The sequence below is a fragment of the Columba livia genome, chromosome 8 (assembly GCF_036013475.1).
Source record: "Columba livia isolate bColLiv1 breed racing homer chromosome 8, bColLiv1.pat.W.v2, whole genome shotgun sequence".
Taxonomy (NCBI): domain Eukaryota; kingdom Metazoa; phylum Chordata; class Aves; order Columbiformes; family Columbidae; genus Columba; species Columba livia.
Genome location: NC_088609.1, coordinates 25,765,091 through 25,788,286, shown reverse-complemented (window position 1 = coordinate 25,788,286; position 23,196 = coordinate 25,765,091). Strand labels below are relative to the sequence as shown.

Genomic DNA, 23,196 nt, shown 5'->3' with positions numbered 1-23,196 from the left:
TTTCACAGAAATATGTATGTACCAGTGGAATAAATATGACATAATATGACACATCTGTGAATGTTGTCTACATTTCTGTAACCATGTTTATGTCACAGAACTTCTCATGTAAATAATAGGCTGCTTAACACACACAGAGAGTTCTTAGACAAAATAGTCTCTGTGAATCGCCCAATTCAGAATACACACACCATTATTAAATGAAAGTCTTCTGAATAAAGGAGTATATTCTGTTCAGAGTAAATCCTATTTCAGATAGGATACTTCTGAGTAGACAGAAAAATGAGTTCCAAACACTCAAGTCTGGTCAGAGGTCTAGGCCACTCACCAGAAGGCACTCCTATCAGTTCCCATCCTAACCAAAGAACTCTTGGAAAGTACATAATGGAGTTACGTTTTTCTGCTAATACTGCCATTAAACCTCTTCATATGAAAGAAATTGAAGCTACTTTTCAGCTGTGCCTGTTGAAGAGCGCAAATTTTCAACCCAGTGGGAATTTTAAAACAAGAGATAAACTTAGTATTCATTATTATGTAGAAAGTGTCTTTCCCCTTGTTTATGTACATACATGCATACATACATGATTTACTTGAGGCAGAAGGACAGTGGGAGATGTAGAAGAACCATCTCCAAAATAAAAACCTTGAAAGTCTAAAAAGAGGAAAGCAAAAGAGTTATGTAAAGTGTTAAAGGGAAATAAAGGTTTTTATATGTATCTTAACTGTTAGTATGAGTAATACACAAAATGGATTTGGTTTAGGTTACCAGCTTTTATCCAGATTATCCAGACAATCAGCATCTGGTTTAAGTCCCCCCTGTAACCATCTGTAGTAATGTTACATGACGGATTAGCCTTATGTGACATTTGTAATGAATATATGGATGGAAGAAGAGGAAGGAGTGTGAAACGGAGTACATTTTTTAAAACTTAAAATCAGGTGAAAGCACATCTTTATTTGCTGATACTGATAATAACTGTGGTGGTTTTTGACTTTTCAAACATTAGCATATGTATTAAAAACCAACAAATCGTCATTGACTTTTTAAAGAAAAGCGGGCAAATTAAGAAAAAATAATTTCATATCTTTTTATATTTGACCTTTAAAACATAACTAGAACATTAAATAAAGATAAAGCCTAATTCTCCATGTTCAGTTATGACAGATGGGTGTGATCACAAAAACATCAAAGGCAGGCTTATCCTAATCCTGTAAAGCGGTAAGTGCCTCCTGGAAGGTCCTGAGTGCCTTCTAATCCTACTGAGGACAGGCTGCAAGTACATCAGGAGGTAATGGGAGTAAGTAACAAGGGTAATAGTGGGCTTTCCTGTCCATAGGAGGAACCATATCTATTGAAAAGATCTGATGTGTTAGGAAACAACCTAATTTATCTAAGCACACAGATCAGAAATTGGGAAGATGTGTCTTTATTTTCTACTGTCAGTAAGCTTATATTGTATATATATAGCATGGCCTTAGGCACAAAGCATGCAGCTCTAATAAGAAAATCTGGTTTCTCTTCCAGGCTCTGTTATTTGCACAACATTGCACAGTGCTCCAGGCCAGTATCTTTACCTCTTGGCATCAGTGTATTCTTTACACAGATGGTGAAATTGAAATGACCTGTTCTCAATAGATCATGAAGTTCTGCAAAAGCGACAAGACATAAGCATCTACTACTATGATTAGTTTTAATGCATCAGAACGTATGATGAATAAGCTAATTTTTGAAACAGAAAGAGAAACTCAGATTAAATCGTAGGAAATATTTTTATTTGGGGGTTTTTCCTTTGGGCACAATCAAATATTCGGGATAGGGAAAATGACAATAAAGGATCGTATAAATTTGAGGCAGGTAGCACTGCCTTTGGAAGAAAACTTAATTGGAACAACTGTCGACCAGGTCAAGTTCACCAAGAAAAATCTTTTCATCGTAACATGGCCAAGTGAAAGGTCTAAACAAAGACTGGGCTGAGTCATTTCAGGTTAGGTGGTACAAGAACATAGTAAATAGTACTGCAGTGGAATGTAGCAACCAAAACACAAGGTTTATTGTGACAATGCCAACCACTCCTCCCCAGTTTAGAACAAGTCTGCTAAGTCACGCAGCAAAGTGCTTTGTGCAAAGTCACGAATGATATCTAGGGTAGCTTAACAACTAAGCCTCGGCCAGTTTGATCTTGTCTCAATGAAACCCTGGGATGATTCCCACTGCTCATATAAGACACGGATATCTCACTTCCTTTGGTGAAATGACCACAATTAATAACTGATATTAAAAGAAAGGCTTCTTCATATGTTTATTATTAGATGTCACGTATCCATGAAGTAGCTTGACCCTTTTTTTTTCCAGATCCAGATACTGCTGTTACCAGGCAGAACGTCACTAATGACTGCATTTTATAAATTTGTGTGAGACATTTTTATAGCACATGCTGCATTGGCACCATTGCCCAATACTGCATGCAATTACTTTGTTGTTGCTGTTGTTGCTGAGGGCCAAGCTCTAACAAATTAAATTTAGAGAAGGGAAATAGGCTTATATGCAAATGGAATTAAATGCTGACACAAGGATAAAACAGCACTGGATTTAGACAGGGCTCTCCCCCTGACTTTTTAACCAATCATTAGATTTAAATTGAGCAGACAGATTCATCTTTGATTTAACTCCATTGTAATCAATGGAACTGCAGTAGGGATGAACCCGGAGCAATATGGTTTTGACAGTTTTTATGCAATGGTTATCCAAAATGAAGTAGATGAAACAGATTTTTTTTTTTGCTTATAATTTATGAAATTATTTCCCAAATCCCTACATCAAGGAAATGAGTTAGTGCATAAAAATAGATAAAGTAGGCAGCTGCATGCCAAATACCAACTGCTGACCACGGGCTCTGTACCCATAATCCCAAAGCCAAAATATTTATCTGACTTACCTGTGATCCAGAAAGAACTCTCTAATGGTATAAGTACGGCTGGATAATTGCATCGTTTCTGCTCAATATCATTTGCACTGTATAAAAACAATGAAGTACATTTAGTGTTTCTATAATATTTGTATCACATACAAATAACTGCTAAATTTAGAAAATTCTGTTCTTTGGCGATCTATAGAACACCTGGGAAGAATAATGATTGTTGCTCTGATCACTGCATTAGATGAGATGCATATTTCAGTAAACTTTTAGAACCCCTGGTTGCATTTTGTGCCTTTCTTTTATTACATGACTGCTCCCACACATGGCCTTGTCCCTTACCTGTCTACAGTGGCACTTCTTGTAGAAACAATAAATAGTTTATCAAAATACTTTGTAAATTAATGTAGGACCAAAGGACTCTGGCAACATACACTGTGTATGGAACTAATGAGGAACTAGAGATCACTGCTTGTACCAATGCAACAGACCCTGATTTTTTTGGCACCTTGTGTTTTGGCACCTAATTCTCTTCATTTTTCAATCTCCAGTTTTTCATTGCTTCTTTTCAGCAGGCAGCTCATTACTTATGCATTTATTCATGGGTCTTATTTTTTGGTTTTGAGGATTCTTTATTCAATGGTAAGTTCAGAGGAACTACAGTTTGTTATTCCATACAGCCACTTCTCTGTATTAAAGCCATCAAATGCTGGAGAGAACTTCTGTGCAGGCATGAAGTTTTACCCTTACTGTGTCACAGTTTTCATTCTTACATTACTTTCTCCCACAAAGTTCTAGCTTCTTTTTCACTGTAGTCTTATAATGCTACTTTAGGTAGCTGCTACTAGTTAACCACTTATATTTGAGGGAAGCATAACAGACCTCCTACTGGCTCCTAGAACATGGTCACCATCAGCCAGAGTTTGCAGATGATATGGCTGAAATATTAGAGTAGTACAGTGCTTTTTACTTTGAGGCCCATGGGTCCACAACAGGTAATTAAGAGAAGTCTATTGTCAAGAAATAAGACAATGCATCAAAAACATTTGTTAACTGCTATAGTAGCTACCCTCAACTGGCAGAGTAGCCTTGACACTATAGGTTCTCCAGGAAGACAGCAAAGCAGACAAATTTCAAAAAGCAAAACTAATTTCAAAGCAAGACTCACTTCAGATCAAATAGCCCTAGCAAAGCATCTATTTCTTATTGGCTTACATGCATGAAAAAAAGAGGTAAGAATCCAACAAGATAAATACCTAGCACTGCATTTAAATTGGTGAGATTACTGATCTTTGTTTACATTTGCTGTTCTGTAGCAAATCACAGATCATAGAATGCTCAGGGTTGGAAGAGACCTCTGGAGATCATCTAGTCCAACCCTTTTGCTGAAGCAGGTTCACCAAGAACGGATTGCACAGGAATGTGTCCAGGCGGGTCTCGAATGTCTCCAGAAAAGGAGACTCCACAAACTCTCTGGGCAGCCTGTTCCAGGGCTCTGGCACCCTCCAAGTAAAGAAGTTTTTCCTCACATTCAGATGGAGCCTCTTATGCTCCAGTCTGTGTCCATTGCCCCTTAAATCACTAGGGACATAGCAAAACAGTGCCTATCAGTCCTATTATACCAAACAAAGATGCTAGAATCAGGTCAGAGGCACACACAAACTTTTTTCGCTTTCCTCAAATATATGTATTTGCTTCTTCCCTCCCATCCAAAACAAATACACAGATATTTGCTACCAACACTTTTTGCTTGCTGGAGATTTTTTAAAGCATAATCAGAACTACTTGGGCAACATGCAGTCCTAATCAAAATATGAACAACCAATAAAATTACTGTAGTATAATTTATTTTAATGAAAAGCTAGTTATCCCCCAAAAAAGTTTAAGTTATGAAGGCGTAAGCCAAAAAACAGTGATGAAACCAACTGCTTTCATAAAACACATCCAGCTTTAAAGAGAAAGTACGTAACTTACAGGAAATGTAAGGTTTTACAATTCAGGTAGTAGTACTTTGCAGAACATGAAGTATGAAAGCCCGAGTAGTCCCCTTTTTTCAAGCAGTAAAGCTTTCAAGTTTTTACCCCATTTATATTTGTTACCACCTTCCCAGCATTTCTATTTCATTGATTTCAAAACACAGAAGATGGTCCATCAAAATAAAACATTTTATAGATGTTACAAACTGTATTACAATCCTTCTAAATAGTCACCATGGAAACTACAGTAATTTTAAAGTAATAAAACTTCATGCTTACTTTCTGGAGTTCTAAACATTTTGTTGTGTTTAGTGATTCAGTATAAGCTGGTAGTAGTATATGCTAGAGTATTCATTCTTTCTATGTGAAGAAAGCTGAGTTAGAGAAGGTAACTAAGAGTAGCATGAATTCAAGGATCTAAGAAAAACTAAGATACAGGATGTCTGTTGCTTAGAAGTCAAATCTGCATTCAACTGCCCTTTGAATCTTACTAATACTAGTAAGAAAGTTTTCAACCCAAGCATTATTTTTTTTTCTAACCTTTCAACAGATGAAAAAACAAAGAACATTTTAAAGAGAGCAATTTGCATCAGGTCTTATATCCAGGAAAAAACTTGCTGGATTACTGTCAGCCTCACAGAGTAACTTTAACAGCTTGCCTTGAAACTTCAAGGTAAGTGGTCCATTAATTTTTAGATCTTTCTTCTACTCTAGCTTTGAATTTCTCCTTTTTGTCTACCAAAATACTCAAATTGATTTGTAGTTGCAAGAATGTTATTCTCCAAGCGTTTCTTATGTCTGCAAAGAATTGGTTTCAAAACCAGTTAGGTCACTCAGACTGAAAAAGATGTTGTCCATATAATGAGCTAATCAATTCACAGACACATCATAGGGTTTTAAGTTTAAAAAACAAATAAAATGGATCTATTTAGTACTCTCAAATGCCTTTCAGTTCTGCAGGGTGACTGGCTGCTGTTCAGTGAAATCTCCCTGCTGCTCTGGAGCCCTCTGCCGTAATGTGAATACATACCTTGCCGATGCCAAGGCAACGGAGGTGGCTGCTTTTGCCTGGGCCTTTCGTCTGGAAGAGCCAGTCAATTAAATCCACAGCTGTGAATGGTGCACAGCTCTCAGGTGGACATAATATCTTCTACTCTGAACAGTCCCTCTTCCTTTTTCCCCAAGGCTAGAACCTTATCTCAGTCTCTCACCCAAACTAAATGACGTTCCTAAAGAAAGTTTTATATTCCTTTGGGAAGAAATTATAGTAAAATGGAGAGTCAGAAAAGAGTCTTATACAAAACAAAATTTAAAAATAATATTTAAAATATTCAAGTATGTAATCATCATAGTAATCAAATGAATATCCAAAATAGAATTCGGAAATGGGTTCGTTGTGAGAAACTGCCCCATTAATTGGTGAGCAGCCACAACAAAGACAGAAAACGTACAAGTAAAAGGAATCATCCAAACACAGAATCTGAGAACTATTCAGGAAAATCATTTTACCACTTTTAATATAATGGAACATCCAGTTTGCAAATACATAGTCCAAATAGTGGGGGGAAAAATGTTAGTTACATTTTCAACTCAAGTTAAAATGAACTGTTGTATGGCACCAAACTGTGAAACAAAAGAATCGGGATTCTGTGCGCAGTGCTGTGTCTGACTTGTTGCAAAATCTGAAGAGGTCACTACTTTGTGCCTCAGCACCCTTCATTCTTATTCTTGACTCTGGTGAGCTACAGAAGGTATGGACCAGTTCACGCAGTGAGAATATCTGTGCTAAAATCAGAAAAGCGTCAGTGTCAGTGAAAACATACCCAGACTAGCTTTATTCTCACTGGTCTGCTCAACTATCCTAGTGAGATTTTAGTTGCCCCAATAAGCACTGAGGATGCCTGGTAGATTTCCGCATCCTGTGCTGTAGCCCATGTTTCCTGTCACAGTCACTTTGTACAAGTGGCACCTGGTTCTCAGCTGGATCTCAGCTGCATCTCTTAGGTAACACTTAACAACACATAGAACTAGGTGCTGCTGAAATACAAGCAACTTTCCTGCAGATGTTTTGTTGATGAAAGCCCTGCTTTTCTTCAGATTTGGTGTTTAGAAGCATTTCCTGCAATTCTGAGCAGTTCATACCCATCTGCCCAGAGTGTCAATCCCCGCAGTCTGTGCCCTGTACAGCAGTCCCTGCAGCACAGACTCATACCTGTAACGTGCCAGGTAGCAGATGTATCACCTCCTGTGCAAGCACTGCAACAGCCACTGCACAGGTGGGTGGTTAATGCCAACAATATGATGCATATTTCCTATGCTGAGGGGAACTGCATCTTTCAGGAATTGCATCAGGCTCTGGCAAAAAAATAATACAACCAGGGAGAACATATTTTAATACAAGTGAGCTAATTAGAATTTTGGCTCCTAAAGATTTCTAACAGCCAAAATATAAAGTCCAGCTGGCATGTCCTTCTGCCTGCCTGAAGGAAATAATCCCAATTTATAGCATAATCAAAAATCATGTTTCCATATTTTGGGGGTTTTATAAGTTACTGCCAATACATCAACCTATGGAAAAGCCTCAGATCGCTTTCCAAGTGATGGAGTGCCAGGAAGAAAAAGTTTCAATGTACACAATTTTTATGGCCTCTACACTGGTTTAAAAAGCACACAAGATTGCCTGGCTGGAAGTGCGGGGAAAAGAAGTATCAGTCAAGTAAAGACTTTGTGACTCACGTAGCCCTGTACAATTAAGAGACACCATTGTTAATTTTCAGATTATCATAAATCCATTGGAGAATTTGAGACAATTCAAAAAACAATGACAACAAAATGAAGGGGGGATTGGGCAATTAAATTCAGCCTGCAGAAACAAAATGTTTAAAGAAAGCAGCCCTGAAATATGCTGGGAGAATAAAAGATATGGAACTGAGTGATTGTGCACATACAGTCTTTTAAAGACTAAGGTTATTTGGCAAGAAGGCGGAGCATGTTGCAGAGCTCAGAACACTGTTTGGCTAAGCATATCGAGTCGTCTTCGTTTCAGCCAATTATATGCTAAAAACTTTGAAACTACCACAGAGGTACAGTGAAGCAGCTGTATAGTTTCCACTCACTATACCTGTAGTAATAATTAAATAAAAATCTCTCAGAAAAATACTATAGCACTACTTGCCCTGAAATAGCATTTTGAGTACACACCTGCAAGAGCAGATAAATTTTTCTACATCTCATAACTAAAACACTGCACCACAAATAGCAGTTTGCAATGATCAAAACAGCATTCATATGTCTATTTTTAAGTGATGTTTCTTTAGAGATATAATTATGATTTTGATTACTTGTGCACCAATGTAAACTACGTGAAATATATTCTAGGTTTTATTGAAAAAATGTAAGGGACCAATCCTAGAAACTTTGTTAAAATGAGCCAGTCTTAAATAATCAACAACACAGACTTCAGCATGGCTCTTTATTTATGTGAGAAGTTGTGCTGGTTTCAGCTGGGACAGATTTAGTTTTCTTCCTAGTAGCTGGTATAGCTCTGTGTTTTGGATTTAGTATGAGAAGAATGTTGATAACACAGGGATGTTTTAGTTCCTGCTGAGCAGTGCTTACACAGAGTCAAGGCCTTTTGGCTCCTCAGGACACTCTGCCAGGGAGGAGGCTGGGGGTGCACAAAAGACTGGAAGGAGACACAGCTGGGACAGATGACCCCAACCGACCAAAGGGATATTCCATACCCTATGATGTCAAGCTCAGTATATATCTTGTAGGAACAAGAAAGAAGGGAGGGATGTTCAGAGTTATGGTGTTTGTCTTCCCCAGTAACCATTGCACATGATGGAGCCCAGAGTTTCTGGAGATGGCTGAACACCTGCCTGCCGATGGGAAGTAGTGAATGAATCCCTTGTTTTGCTTTGCTTGCACATGCAGCTTTTGCTTCACCTATTAAACTGTCTTTATCTCAACTCACTTTTACTCTTCTGATTCTCTCCCCCAACCCACCACAGGGAGTGAGCAAGCAGCTGTGTGGCGCTGTGTTGCTGGCTGGGGTTAAACCACAACAGACGTCTATGTAGTAACCCTAAATGACTTAAAGTCTAGACATGCTATCTTGATAGTAATCTTGCAAACCAAGGATAGGAAACCACATCTACCCTTTGGCTGACAGTCATCTTGTGGGATCCATAGTACCTGAAGTGTTATAAAGCTTAATGCTGGCTCAGGTTCTGAGATTAGAATTCATATCAGGTACACCTCCTGTCTTCCATGGTGCATTGTGACTTGAATGCAATTTTCCTTACCACACTCATCACTCTACATTTGTATGCTTGGGTATTTGAATTCCTCCAGTTTAAGTCAACGCTTGTCCAAGACATCCCGTCTAACATCAGAATCTAGATGGAGTGGACTTTGCTAGCTAAGTGCCTGAAGAAACTGCTAGTTTCAGCAATTTCTGCAGTTGCAGAAACTCTGTAACAATCTTTCAGTAGTTCAGAAATTTGCAAACTTAAAGCATGCTTTGGATGACAATGATGAGAGAATGAAAACCTGATTTTACACATTGCCTGCTACTTCAGCCTTTGGTCTTTATAACACCAAATGCTTCAACTGTTCCCTGTGCCTCTCCTCAGTGTGCATTACATAATTACACTATAAAGGATGGAGTTTGAAGAACCAGTATTTTTTGACCTCCAAGTTCAATCTATTGCTACACTATTACAGCATATATACCTGTTATAACAGTGAAGCACCTATCAGTCTCCCTGTACTAATACCCAGTTATTTACTAGCAACTACAGCCAAAACCCTGATTTTTTCTCAGGAGCCCTGAGGATTTTCTCTCTTATCCTTGGTAGGGATCAAGTTTGTGGCCAGTCAAAGCTGAGGAAGAGCAAGCATTCAGGGACAGGAATCGTACAGCAAATTTACTGCTAAGATTACACAAGTGAGGGCTACCAGCACTGAGGAGCAGTTGAAATAGCCTCCTGCATCCAAAGAAAATACCAGGCCACTGAGTCACAGGTTTGGGGGTAGCGGTGAGGACAGGGGAAGACAAAATACTCAAAAAGCCGTCACCGTCACATAGTTGGAAGGAATGGACTGGTTTCCACACAGACAACAGCACCAACCAGAGCAACCACCCCCAGCACATCAGAGGTCTTAATGCAGATGAGCTCCTGAGGGAGGATGCAGTTCTCCAGGCCGGGGGCTGCAGGGGTTACCGGGGTCCTCTCCCAGGGGCCAGGCCAGGTGGGAGCAGCATCCTTTCCTGCAGTGGTGAGCTCCCAGTGTGGCTGCCCACATCATCCTGGACTGTGTTAGCAGCATCAGCAGCAGACTAAGGGAAAGGACTAGACACTCGTCACTTGTTAGATCGCATCTATAATGTTGTATTTGGGTTTAGGATCCCTACCACTAGAAAGACACTGAGAAACTAATGAGCCACCAATACGGGCAGGGACATAATATATATATATTTACACACATATATATTTTCTGTCTATTTTATATATGTATAAAATAAGGAGGGTAACTAACTGCATAGATACCACCATAAGCATTTCTTAACTCACAGGTTGCTATAGGCTATAAAAATGTACACGTGATATATTTGATACATATTTTAATATATTCTCTATGTGGTGTTTGGGGATTTTCTGCTACTGTTAGAAATATGATAATGGACTAGACAAATCTTTAATGTGATTCAATATGAAAGTTTTTATAAAGATCATTTTCAATTGTTTCAGTAACATGCTAAGTTTGCTATCTCAGATATCCACACAGCATAACTGAAAAGAATCCCAGTAATTTAGAGGGGTTTGGATTAGCTCCTGTTTTCCATAGGGAAAGTATGAGATTCAGAAGATTGGAAGACAAGATGAGTCGTAAGAGAATCAATTTGTAGACATGGTCCATGAAAGTCTGAGAACTACCAAACCACTAAGTACTCAAAATTGTGTGCAAAATATGAATAAAATATTGATTTCATTAAAAATGTTAAGGACTACTTAATTCAACAACATTTTATATGTTTGCATATTTATTTCCAGATTTGCATATCTGTTTGCATATATCTTGTAAAGCTGAACGTTAATTATACTTTAAAATCATGTATAAATTGTAACCAAGAATGTTGTATGAATTTTTGAAATAAGAGACACACTCAAGTACCATTAATTATAAGCTGCCATTTAAAGCACACTGAAGCAGACCTCATATTGAAAAAATATTGAGCCCTTGACAAATAAAAAAGGCAGCAAGAGTGATTAACTGGTCTAGCTGATTAAATGGCGTCTCCTACAAGCATAGCACAGGCTTTTTTTCCTCTTTCGCCCTCCAGAGCATGGCTTACTTTTATGCAGAAGATACACATGACAATTTGCTGGCCAAGATAAGTACTACTATATGTGGCAAGTATGATACACTGGTTTATCATTTCTGTTAAGGGCAATTCTCTTTTTGAAGTTTTCATCATAGAGAAATGACAGTCAGCAATATGTAAGAACAGACAAAACTTCATGAGTTACTTTAATGGACTAGTGTAAAATGAGGTGAGGTGGAGTGATTTCATCACATGCTAATTAGATTTATGAAATTATTCTGAGTAATTTCAAAAGCATTTACCCAAGGTCAAATCTCAAGCAGCTTCCAAAAACCAAGACTTGCTAAATATACAAGACACAATGATCTGACTACCACTTAAAGTGGCAATTAGAAATAGTCAAATTTCTAATAGTTTTAGATATAAATCCAAGGGCAGGTATCCCAGTAATCATTAAGACCCAGAAGTTATTTACATAACTGTTCCTTAAGAATACTGTGAAAGTATTATTTGCTCGTTAATTTTGAGAAGATGTGTAGAAGATCCATTAGTCTCGAAAGGGTAAAATCCAAACTTACAGCATGGATAGAGAAGGCTTGGCAAGTTTATTAGTGCAAATCAGTGTTGCTGCACTAAATGTTTTGCAGAGATAGGTCACTGTTACCCACTTAAGCAGGGACAGCAGAAAGGAGAAACCCCACACCTCTCTCTAGTCACTCCAAACTTGACATCTTAATTTACATGAACAATAAAGCTGAGTTTGCATTAATTCATCAGGTTGGAAAGTATGTAAGCAGAGTTACAAACTCACATATCTTGTTCTGCTAGCTTTGCCCCAGGGCTGATAATTTCAGTGCAAGGAGCACAGAAGTAGTGAAGTCCCAAACTTCTGCATGCACCATACAACTAGGACCATCTCCATCAGTTTTAGTGACATTGCACCTATAAACTGAATTTCGCCTGTATAGATCTGGCCTAACACTGGTATGTTATCAGTCGTTCATGCCCCCTGGTCAAGCAAGGGAACTGTGTGCAAATCTGCGGAAACTTGTTTGCGTGATCTCTATTTCTCATTAGAAATACAGACCACTACAACGAAAGGGAGGGCCGAGAGATGTACCACAGAAATACAATTCTGAGGTTACCACTGTGTTAAAATTTCATTACAGGAAAATAGGCAAAGAGTAGACACCTTAGGCACACAAAACCCTTAATTCTGTGTTCTGTGAGACACCTACACTCCCTGCACATCCCTTCTTCTTGAGATTAAGCAAGTGATTCCATTAGAGGACAGACACACTCCAGCACAGAGGACTATGGTTAACCTCACTTCTACCCCCATGCAACCACTGTTCACATTTGCAGAGTTGAGTTAGATTTGCACTAAATTTTTATATCTATGCATTCATGGTATAATATCAGTGGGAATAATCAGGGCCAATTTTCTTGCTCTCAGTAAGAAAATAATGTGAAACCCCATGAGTTTTGACTTCAAATGTTTCAATATTTTATAATTTTTCTCATTTTTATTTCCCTTTTCAGAAAATAGATCTGCAGAAGGAAAGAAATGTCTTAATTCCTGCAACCTTTCATAAAAATATATGACGACACTTTGAACAGTAACTGATTCTTGGCCTTGGTGCCTTCTCCTGTATAAGCTATGTAAGTATAATGCAAAACAAACAACAACAACAAAACAAAATACACAAATGAACAAAGTATACTTTTACCAACATGGCTCTGAGTTGTTAGCAAATATTAATTGACCAGTTTAAATCCTGAGGTCAGCTATATTTATGCATATGTGTATGCAAAATAAAGAAAGATAGTAAAGTGTAGAGCTTAGAGAACTTAGTCTTTAAAATTAGCAACCAGCACAGTATTAAGCATGGCTGTATAGTGAAAAAAATTCCACTATGGTTAAAAATGTAATGCCTAAGTCACCAGTCATGTGATGCTTTAGTTCCAATGCCCATGACCTTCACCTTCAACCATAGAACATTTATTTTGAAAATAGAGAAAAGAAAAAGCGTGCTTCTGCTTCTTGAAACTAAGATGTTCCTACAGATAGAAGAGAGGAACCCGACAGGATCCTGTAAATTTCACAGCTGTAATTTTCCATTCAAACAAGGATCGATAGAGAGTGAACTACCACAGTGCTGGTCAGACAACAAATAGTTCTTCCTCCTGAAAAGTTATATTCTAACAGCAACAAAATGTCACAGTTGAGGCACTAATGAGTATTAGATAACCATCTGTTTGTAATAGAAGCATTTTGTAGCTCCTGTAATAGGAGGACATCATACTGATATCTTGTTAAGGAAGGTTCCAGAACCAGATTTTTTTAAGAATCGGGATCCAAATGCAGGTTTTTGTTGTTTCTATTGCAGAGATAAGCCAAAATCCTGGTTCAGTGCTATGCACTGCTCAAACTCTGGTACGACTTCAGGTATATAAGTATAGAATGCATTTCTTTCACTGAGCTTTCATGATTATAGTTATCTATTTAGGCAAACATGGAAGTAATATGGCATAATGATTTTAAAACATTGCAACACATGCTAACCTACTATAGCTCAAAGTTTAATTTCCTCTGTTCCCTTATTGTGGTTTGCTACTTTGTCACAGAACAGCAACTGTATCAAATTTGGGACTCCTTAACTAACAAGTAGGTGGTAGTGGTATTAGTGAATAACGGTTCAGAAATGTTAACACAGCAATTCACAGTTTGTGTCATCTTCGTTTAATTTTTTAAGGTCTGATAAAAATCATCATAGTTTGGCATATCCAAGACTTCCAAGACTAACAGAGGTAAACTACTGTCTAACTAAAATATTCTTATTGATTTTTTTTCAAGACTAATATCCTCTCAAGTGTTTTAGCAGCAAATCAGTTTCTTAGCTGAAAGTAGAATATCTGCAGCCATCACTTCTTCCTCTATGGAAAAAGCACAAATAGCAGTGTAGTTGTTGGTGATTTTCATATGCAGCATGCCTAAGATGACTACTTCAAAGTATCAAGCAAAAAGTGGAAGACTTGATTAATGTACTATTGAGCAGTCTTAATTTTCCGTGTGATTTCCAAGCAGTGAAAGAAATGGAGACAGAGGAGTAATGTCATTTTCTCCTTTTTCAAATAAGAATAAAGAATAATTAATACAAAAAAAAATCCTGTGAAAAAATGGAGGGAATTTTTTAGGATGATTGTCCTACCTTGTCACTGTAGTCTTATCAGCAGATCATATTCTGATCACATTTCATGAAGAACTGTGCAAACCTAAATTTCAAATTTCACAGGACATTTTGGTCTTGGTGATATTTGCAAAAAAAGGTCTGTACTTATTGCAAATACACCTTTAAACCATTAAAATGTTAGGTAGCTGTGGGTGGAAATGAGCTACTATCCTGTGCTTTCAGGTACTCTACAATGTGTGTCTTCTAGTCTTGGTTCCTCTCAAGGTGCAAAAAGGCCACATGCCTTAAAAGGTAGCCCATCAGCTTTTGAGCTAGCCTGCTGGCTGCAGTTGTAGCCATGACAAGAAGATATCTCAGGCAGAGTTTTTTGCTCTGCTTCCATTTCACAAGGAGCTCTCTGAACACAACAGTGATCCACAAAGGAAGACATAGAGGTCGTGGTCTTTTGCTGGTCCTATGTATTTTACAGAATCCCAAGATGATGATGTTTTACAAGACACTTAAAAGCTTATTTTTTGCTTTTTGAAATGCAAGGAAGATCAGGTTTTGCTCAGCACTAATCAAGGGGGATGGAAGTGCCAAACCTTTGTCAAGTTTTTTCCTCACAACTGTTGTTGCTTAGCATTTGTGGCATTCTGAATACATTTTTGTTATGCTTCTTATAAACTTGAAGACAACATTTTATGTAGTGTATTATCAATTACTCCTGCTCAGCTTTGTGAATTCTACCGGGAAAAATATAAGAATATAGACATTTTGTGCTGGCACTCCACATTTTCACGCACTCTCACATGCAAAGAAAGCACTAAAACAACAAAAACTCATTTAATAATATCAGGAAAGATAGTCTCTAATCTTCAGTACCTTGACTTTTGCAACTATCAGGCTAATCTAAGTGTAATAATGCTACTTCAACCTCAAACACCCTGTTCTATAATGTGTAAGCAGTGATGTCAGCCTTGCAAAGGAAGGGCTGTATGGCCATTTTAGCTAGAAAACAGGTGCCAGGATCATTGTGTCACTTTTTCAATGCTCATAAAAACTCACACAGCAGAGCCTATACAAAACTCAGTAACAATCACCTGATACACTTAACTTTGTATAGCTTTGGACTTTTTAAAACTTACCACGTATTTCATTCTAACATGAAATTAAAATTAGGCTTATGGATAGAGAATATGGGCAATAGGAACCGTTCACCTGTTGGATACAAAAAAACTTTTGCTGGATGTGTACAGGGGTGGCAGAGACTGAGAAATTCCTGTGGACCAATCTGCTCTGAGCAATCTGATCAAGAAAGGGGCAGAATCAATACTATTGTGTATATATAATAACACAAAGTCTTTACTACAGGGAAAGAGGTTTTCCTTCTTTTCTTTCCCAATATTGAAATGTCCAGTTTGATGAAGATAAAAATCAATGCTCCTGGCTTATTCCAAGATCAGTCAGTGGTACTAATAGAAATGCAGAGTTCTCTTGCTTTGAGAAGCACCTGTGCAATATGACACCAGAGAAAGCATGGAGCAAAATTATAGTTGCACTTGTAGGATCCCTTAACTTGGCTCTGAAATATGAATGCATTTATATCTTTCTAATCTAGTTTTCAGATGAGTTGTGCAAGATAACTGTACATACAGCCTCATATTTCCAAATGTTGTACCAACCTAATTAAAAGGAACAGAAGACTGAGATTGCTTCCTTAATGCGAGATACTTTTCTAAAAGGATCGGTATATGAACATAAAGGTATCCATATAGATACACAGATATCCAAACGTAAATATTGTTAGAGGAACTGTTTGGCTGAGCTGAAACCAACAAACAAGGAACGCTGAACGTGGGATTCCCCAGCTGTATACCAGAATCCCCTGGAAATCTTTGTCTTGCACATGTTCAGACAACTATTTCGGCTAGGGGGCGTCCAACTAACAGTCTTTACATGGCTGCACTTGGGACATTAACCTGCTAACAGCAGATGTGAAAGAAGCCTTCTCATGAGAACTACAAGAGAAAAGCCCTAATATTCTGTGATGATTTTAAATTTCTCCATTACTCTGTATTCAAGGGCCTCAAACTTCACTGTGAAGTTGTAGCAACAGAAGTAAGTAAGTATTGGTATTTCATACAGAAATGTGCCTGCCATTTGTTCGTGCTACAGCCATGCTACAAGCACTCTAATCCAGGAATACCCCCCAAAGGTCTCCTATCTTGTAGGTGACAGTGATGTGCAATACATCAATACAACAAAGCCATAATCCACAGAACAGATTACAGCAGCAACAATTTTGCCAATATAACTTAGTGTATACAAAACTTCTACTGGCATAAAACAGAGACCACACCTCATGTTACCCTAGCTTTCCTACTCAATGCAAGTGACAGCAGTAGCATAACTATAACCTTAAATATTTACCAGTGCAACTATTTTAATTTGAGATATTACATTTGTGGTATTTACAAGGGCAAAAGCTTGATATCAGTTAAAGCTCGGCTTCCCTAACCACATCTCGCGTGTGTTTCCACAGCACCAGCACCTCCATCTTGCTGCTGAAGTTTCCTTGGTGGAAGGAAGTCAGAGGCAGTTTCATCCCGTATCCATTCAGCAGGCTCTGCAAGAACAGAACGTTTATTCCTGCCTCTTCAACACAGGAAAGATGGATGCATCAGCACCTTTTAACTGGCTGAAATAAGGGACCTAGAGTTCATAGTATGCATAACCTCGCAAGTATGTTCTAAGCAGGTATAACCTGGAAAACCAACAAACAAGACAAATATAGGTTTATAAGCTTAGGCTAGATAAAGGTAGCTAGGCACTGAGGTAAGGCTACTTAAACACTGAAATGTGCCTGCAGAAACTGTAAATTCTTCAGTACTGATAATTCTCTGTCTGGTACGTCATAAGCTCAGCTGACTCCATGCTGGGGCATGTGGTCTGGTTAAGAGAATGCTATGATACCCCTTTAGTCCATATTGCAGGAGATTTCTTCTGTTGCCACCTCCCCCTCTGCAGACAAAGAACACAGGAAAATACACAATGCAGCAGGTGACTCATTATCCTAGCAGACAACCTATATTAAATTTCATTTATGAGAATTTCCATAATTTCATGGGCAGCACTTTAAGAAACAAAATACACTGAACTTTCATTGTGCTGTGGGAAGCAAAGCTGAACAGCACATCAGCAGTTATGGTACTACATATGGAGTTTTGCTTCCTCCTGGGAGTTGTTTTCCTTAGAAACAAAGCTGATTCCTATTTTCCACTTTGCTGATAGCTCTGTTCCTGCATAGTTTGTACTATGGTAGGAACAATTGTGCACCCTTCCCTCTCCCTCCCACCCCTACATACCCACACACTTCCTCCTTTCCAGAACAAAAGCCTTTTCCAATTATTTAAGGAATTTCAAAATTATTTCATCATTTTTATCACTATATAAGGATATGGAATATAATTAGTTGCACAACTTACTTTCAATAGAGAAAGCATAATTGCTACCTGGGAGCTACATTCCTACCAACTTAGTATTTATTCTTAAAACAGTCATGAGAGAAAAGCTTTTGGAAAAGATGGGCTCCCATACCCAGCAAGGAGTCTGGAATCAAAACTTACTGTAAATGCTGGTTGCCTTCAGATACTCCCTGTCTTATGGAACCAGCATTTGGGATTTAGTTCACAGTCAGCAAGCAGTAATGATAGAAAAATCAAGACAGGTCAAGTTGCTACAGTTTAGCTAACAGACTCCTTAAAAATATACTCTATAACCTTTCTAAAAACAAGCTTCCAATAAACACAAGAAGCAGTTTCCAGTCTATGATTAAGAACTCTCTCATCTCTCAACCCTGGTTCACAGGCTAATGAGATTTCTTTGAGAAAACTGTATTTAATTGTCTCCACTTTATCCTTTCCAGAATTCTGCAGGCTACGTGGCTTGTTACATGTTTCTCTTAATACTGACTAGTCCCTGCCATAATCTGTCTTCTTGCTGCCTAAGTGGAGGAACTCCTCACATCAAACTAAATGGCCAAAAGCACAGGGCATTTAAAGAAGGACAAGGAGGTGGCAAAGCTCACTGACTCTACAGGAAGTAATTGCTACACTTTAAGGCAAGTATTTAATCTACTCAGGACGTCTGGAGGATGGACTTCCTAGGAAAAGGTGGTTCAGTGCTGGTAGAGCTGTAGTATAAACTGTATAGAAGACTGCTGTTACAATTTTTAATTTAAGAGATACATGGCAAATCTTTCAGACATTCCTCTCTCCCAAAGTCAGCATTTTATTGTTTTTAAAGCTTTGTGTTGACACAGCGCCAACCAAAGGCAAACATGACAAAACACAAGCACAGACCCAGCATGCCACTTTGCACAACAAAAACAGTACGGGGAAGGAGCGCTACAACACCATGTAAAATGTTTCCAGGCCAAATTAGAAAAGCAAAAATAAGGCAATTTTAGAGTATTCAGACTTAAGCACTGGAAGAAAAATGGTGCACCACAGTACCACATGAAAAATAAAACAAAACCAAACTTAGCTAAACTCCATAGCATTCTGTAAATGAAGATTGAATGAACAATTGCAAGCCCCTGAACGCTGAAAATGACTATCTTTTGTCACAATCCATAAGAAAACAGCACCTGAAACTGGAGGCAGAATTGTTTTGGAACATCTTATGAAGTATTACCTTTTTGAAGACTAAGTTTCCAAACAGCATAGTGAAGCTTAATCATTGCTCTGTGTAAGCCTAGTTCAGCCCTCAGTGAATTCAAGAAAAGGATTTTCCTTTTACAATAATGGAGCTGTAGTAGGCGTCACTGGGCCAAGTTTACAGAGAGTACATCCCTGTAAATGTAGTCAAGTTGAAAACAATGTCACAGCGCATACAAGTAATGACAATTTTGTGCAAATAATGCTCATAGGAAGTAAGGTGTTCAGGATACAGCCCTGTTGATAGCTTTTGTGGCACAAAGTCACCTTGGCAAAAAAAGAACAAGGCTGCATACTGAAGTTTAAAAAAGAGGAAAATATACTTTGCTATATAACAGACAAAACTAGAGTGGCTTTGGATACTTCCTTATCACACACACCCCAGAATATCACGGAAAAATTCACACAGCAGTAGCAATCATCCATCCAGCAAGAAAATAAGTGTTATTCATTTCTCAATAATTTGTGATGGTTCTGAAACAATAAAGAAAACACGCAAATTACACTGGTACAATAAAGGCTTGATTATGGAACTTTGCCTATTTCACTACAGAAATAAGTGAGCAAATAGAGACCGAATGGAACATAATTTAGCAATCTGATACTGCAAAAGAATATTCACTGGTGTTACTAGCTCAGCTACTTAAAATAAAAAAATTTGGTTAATCGTTATCATTAAAGCAACTTATTTAATGCATTTTCACAAGTTACATCACAATGATGTCAAGACTAGTTTCATTGTGTTTGTGCTCCACTTTCATATTTTCAAGACAGAATTGTTTTGCTCTCAAAAGATGGCAGAATACTTTCTACAAAACATGTTCATTGAATCTTTAACGGGTCAGCATTCCATTTTTCAGAATTAATATTTTGAAATAATCTTTCCTAAGTACTTTCTAAGTGACCATATTAGAATTTACAAGTATCTTTTAACTTCATTAGAGCAAAGGGAAGTTCAGTACAGACTTAAATTGGGTTTTCTTCCCTGTATCAGGATATTTCGTTGTATTTTAGATAAAGGATAAGACAGAAGAATGATAATAATTATATTTCAGGCAGCTTTCAGAGTGCAAACAAAGATATTCTATACAAAGCATGGTAATATAACATGCAAATAAACTCAGTTATTTATTTTCTTCCTGCTGTGGCAAGAAAAGATATGAATAACACTGGTTATGAGGGTGACTGGAGTAAGAAGGTACCTTCTATTCAGCTACATGAAAATTTAATTTAAGAGAAGGCTTCTCTTCCCTGGTTCCTCCTCCTCAGAGCCATGGACATTCCCACAACACTGCGGGTGAGAATCCATATTTAAAATTTGATTCATTAATGCTGCTTGAAACACCATTAACTCATCCTTCCTGCCCTATGAGCTGCGTCAGAAGGGGTCACAGAGTCCTGGCGCTGGCCAGCAGCCAGGGACAGTGTGGCGAGCAGCCAGCCATTCTGCTACGGACTGCAGGGGGTTCCTGCGAGAATTTCAGAGTTCTTCCCTATTCCCACCTCTATTAGGGCCCAAGATCTCCTGCAGAGCTGGCATGTACAGTCTACGGATACAAAAAGCTATGCTCCTCGTCTGATATTTTTATGCTGTTGACTAATGGTTATCTGTTCACTGAATGCTTTCATAAAGTAACCAAATCAGCAGCAAGGTGTTTGTACAGTTTCAAGCAGCTTAAGTGCATGAACAACTTTGGCCAAATCATATCCAGACATGACTTCGTAGAACTGATATTTTAAGGTAATTCCTGATTTCCTTGCAGGCTGAGAAAAACAAATATATGAATTAATGATTCTGTCTTGTCCAAGTTCCCTTTTTAGGAGGAAAATAATCTTCTTTGTTACAGTTTCCTGTGCTTTAGCATTCTTACCAATGAATTACCGGATTTGGTCCTGAAGCATTCTGTAGTAAGATTTGGAAAATTTGTACATGCATTATGAAATGAAACCAAGTTACACAGGGCTTCCAAGAAAATAAATTAATCGGAGCTTGTATGTAAGAGAACTAGGCAGTATGGGTTATGGACAAAAAAAAAAAATAATGCATTTTGGCATGGTACAAGAGAAGTAAGCAATATCACCAATACATCATTCTCTCATGCATATTTCTAAAGATCCATATGTTAAAGCTCCCACCCACAAATGCACAACACACAAAAATGCGTAGCTCTTTGGGAAATGGACTTGGTATAATCTGATAGAAAAACTTCACTGCGGCATACTTGAAAAAAAGATTGAAAGTCATTGCCCCACTTTGAACATTTCCTGAAATGGACTGTAATATCAGTACAAAGCTGACAGCATCAATCAGGAATCTTCAGAGATGCTTCATTTGATTTTTGAGAGAGATGAGAAAGCAACAAAGTGACTGGAGCAAGCAATTCCAGATACTTACAGCACATTAATCAATTTGAAATGAACTCTTTTTGTCTGCAGCTGTAATGGTTTAGAAGACATTTCCTAAACAAATAGATAGTATTTTCCTTTCTATTACAACTGATCAAACTCTGAAACTTATATAAGAATTTTTAAAAATCCACCAAACAATAATAGTATTTTTTTATTAAAGAGCATACTTACAAATGTGAAATCATGGTTACAGCAGTTCAAATAAAGCTTATTTTTAAAATTCTATCTGACCTTGGATTTGACAAAACTGTATATGGGTCAAGATTATGAAAGGGCTTCCATTACTTGAAGTTATCTAAGTATTGTTCAGACTGGTTTTCAGGAAGAAATACTAGCTTAAGTTTGTATTTACTTCATGCGCAATCACTTTAACCTTGCTATTTTCACAGAAGATGTCTTCTTCACAAGAATACAGAAGCTATTGACTATAAGTCTTGATAAGATAAGCCGTTTATTCCTTGTTTGTCAGAGCGCTCTAAAAAGTCGCATAAAAAAACAATTACTGAACTGAGGCAAATACTAAATGCTGATCCTAGAGTTCTTACGGGGAGTTCAATAGGACTTCTGCCCAAGTAAAAACAGCAGAATTAGCACCATTGTAAGAAAATAATTATACAGAATTCAATTCACTTGTGAAATTCAATTCATATGAATGCCAAAACTGCAGTTACAATTTATTCTAATTGGCACCATTTCTGAAATCTCAATAGTTAAAAAGAAGATGAAATGAGCATGGTAATTCTGCTACCTCCTTTATCCATCTAACCATTCAGTCATCAGTGACACAATGTGTGGCTAAAGCAGGAGTGAAAAAAAATTGTATTCCCCACCCTATGGGGGAAGAGAGTGGCCACAACGGCCAACTCAATAGTTTAAATTAACAAAGGACTTAGTGCTTTCCACTATCTCTGGAAATAGTTTTGGAAAGCAGGTTCCAGTAACCTTTCTGCTTTACTGAGTTTATTAAGGAAGTTTGTTACACACCAAATCAACACAAGAAGGATTGAGGGCTCAGATCTCCTTTTAAGAACAGAAAGGTATGAAAAATACAAAGCTGAAGGTATTTTAGACATGTGTGTCTTCACAATAATGGTTAAAAAAACCCAGATGAGGTGGACTACCCCACAGAGATGGGAAGATGGTTCTTTTATTTGGAGAGTTATTACTGTGCTCAGGGCAAAGATTCTAACTGATTCAAAAAGAGTTTGGCATTTTTTTATTTAAATTAGTTGCCTTCAGAGAACTCACTATAAGGAGAAAAGTCTTATCTTCTTAACCTCTGCTCACAAGCTGAAACAGAAAATCAGCACTCCAGTTATTTCAGTTGTCTTCTACAAATAAACTTTCTAGAAATACAAAGCTGATTCTACATTTATTAGTACTTATGTGACACTAATGAGCTGCTCCTGAACTTCTTGAAGTTGATAAGCAGTCAGGCTATTTTCTAGGGCAAAACTGACTTTCTGTGGGATAGTAATTCTCTAAAGCTAAGCATCAAAAGATGCATTGTGATTGAAGTTCTTTTTTACAAAATTCCAATCTTTAGCTTACAAAATTCTACAGCGTTTAGACATCTGGGAATCTCAAAACAAACAGAAAATTAACTGCAACCCTACCTTAAAGGAAGACTTAATGGATAAAATAACCAAATAATTGGCCAATCACACAAGA

General features: G+C 37.7%; 1 protein-coding gene across 50 annotated transcripts in view; it reads right to left on the bottom strand.

Annotated features, from left to right (window-relative positions):
• Positions 1 to 23,196, bottom strand: part of LOC135580042 (uncharacterized) — a 494,152-nt gene that overhangs the window by 459,255 nt on the left and 11,701 nt on the right. For 49 of the 50 annotated variants that reach the window (XM_065071243.1, XM_065071198.1, XM_065071196.1 and 46 more), the window contains exon 3: positions 2,937 to 3,013. The exons of the other annotated variant lie outside the window; for it this stretch is intronic. In XM_065071243.1, the coding sequence (XP_064927315.1) occupies positions 2,937 to 3,013 (77 nt within the window). The remainder of the gene's footprint in view (positions 1 to 2,936; positions 3,014 to 23,196) is intronic. 50 annotated transcript variants of the gene reach the window in all.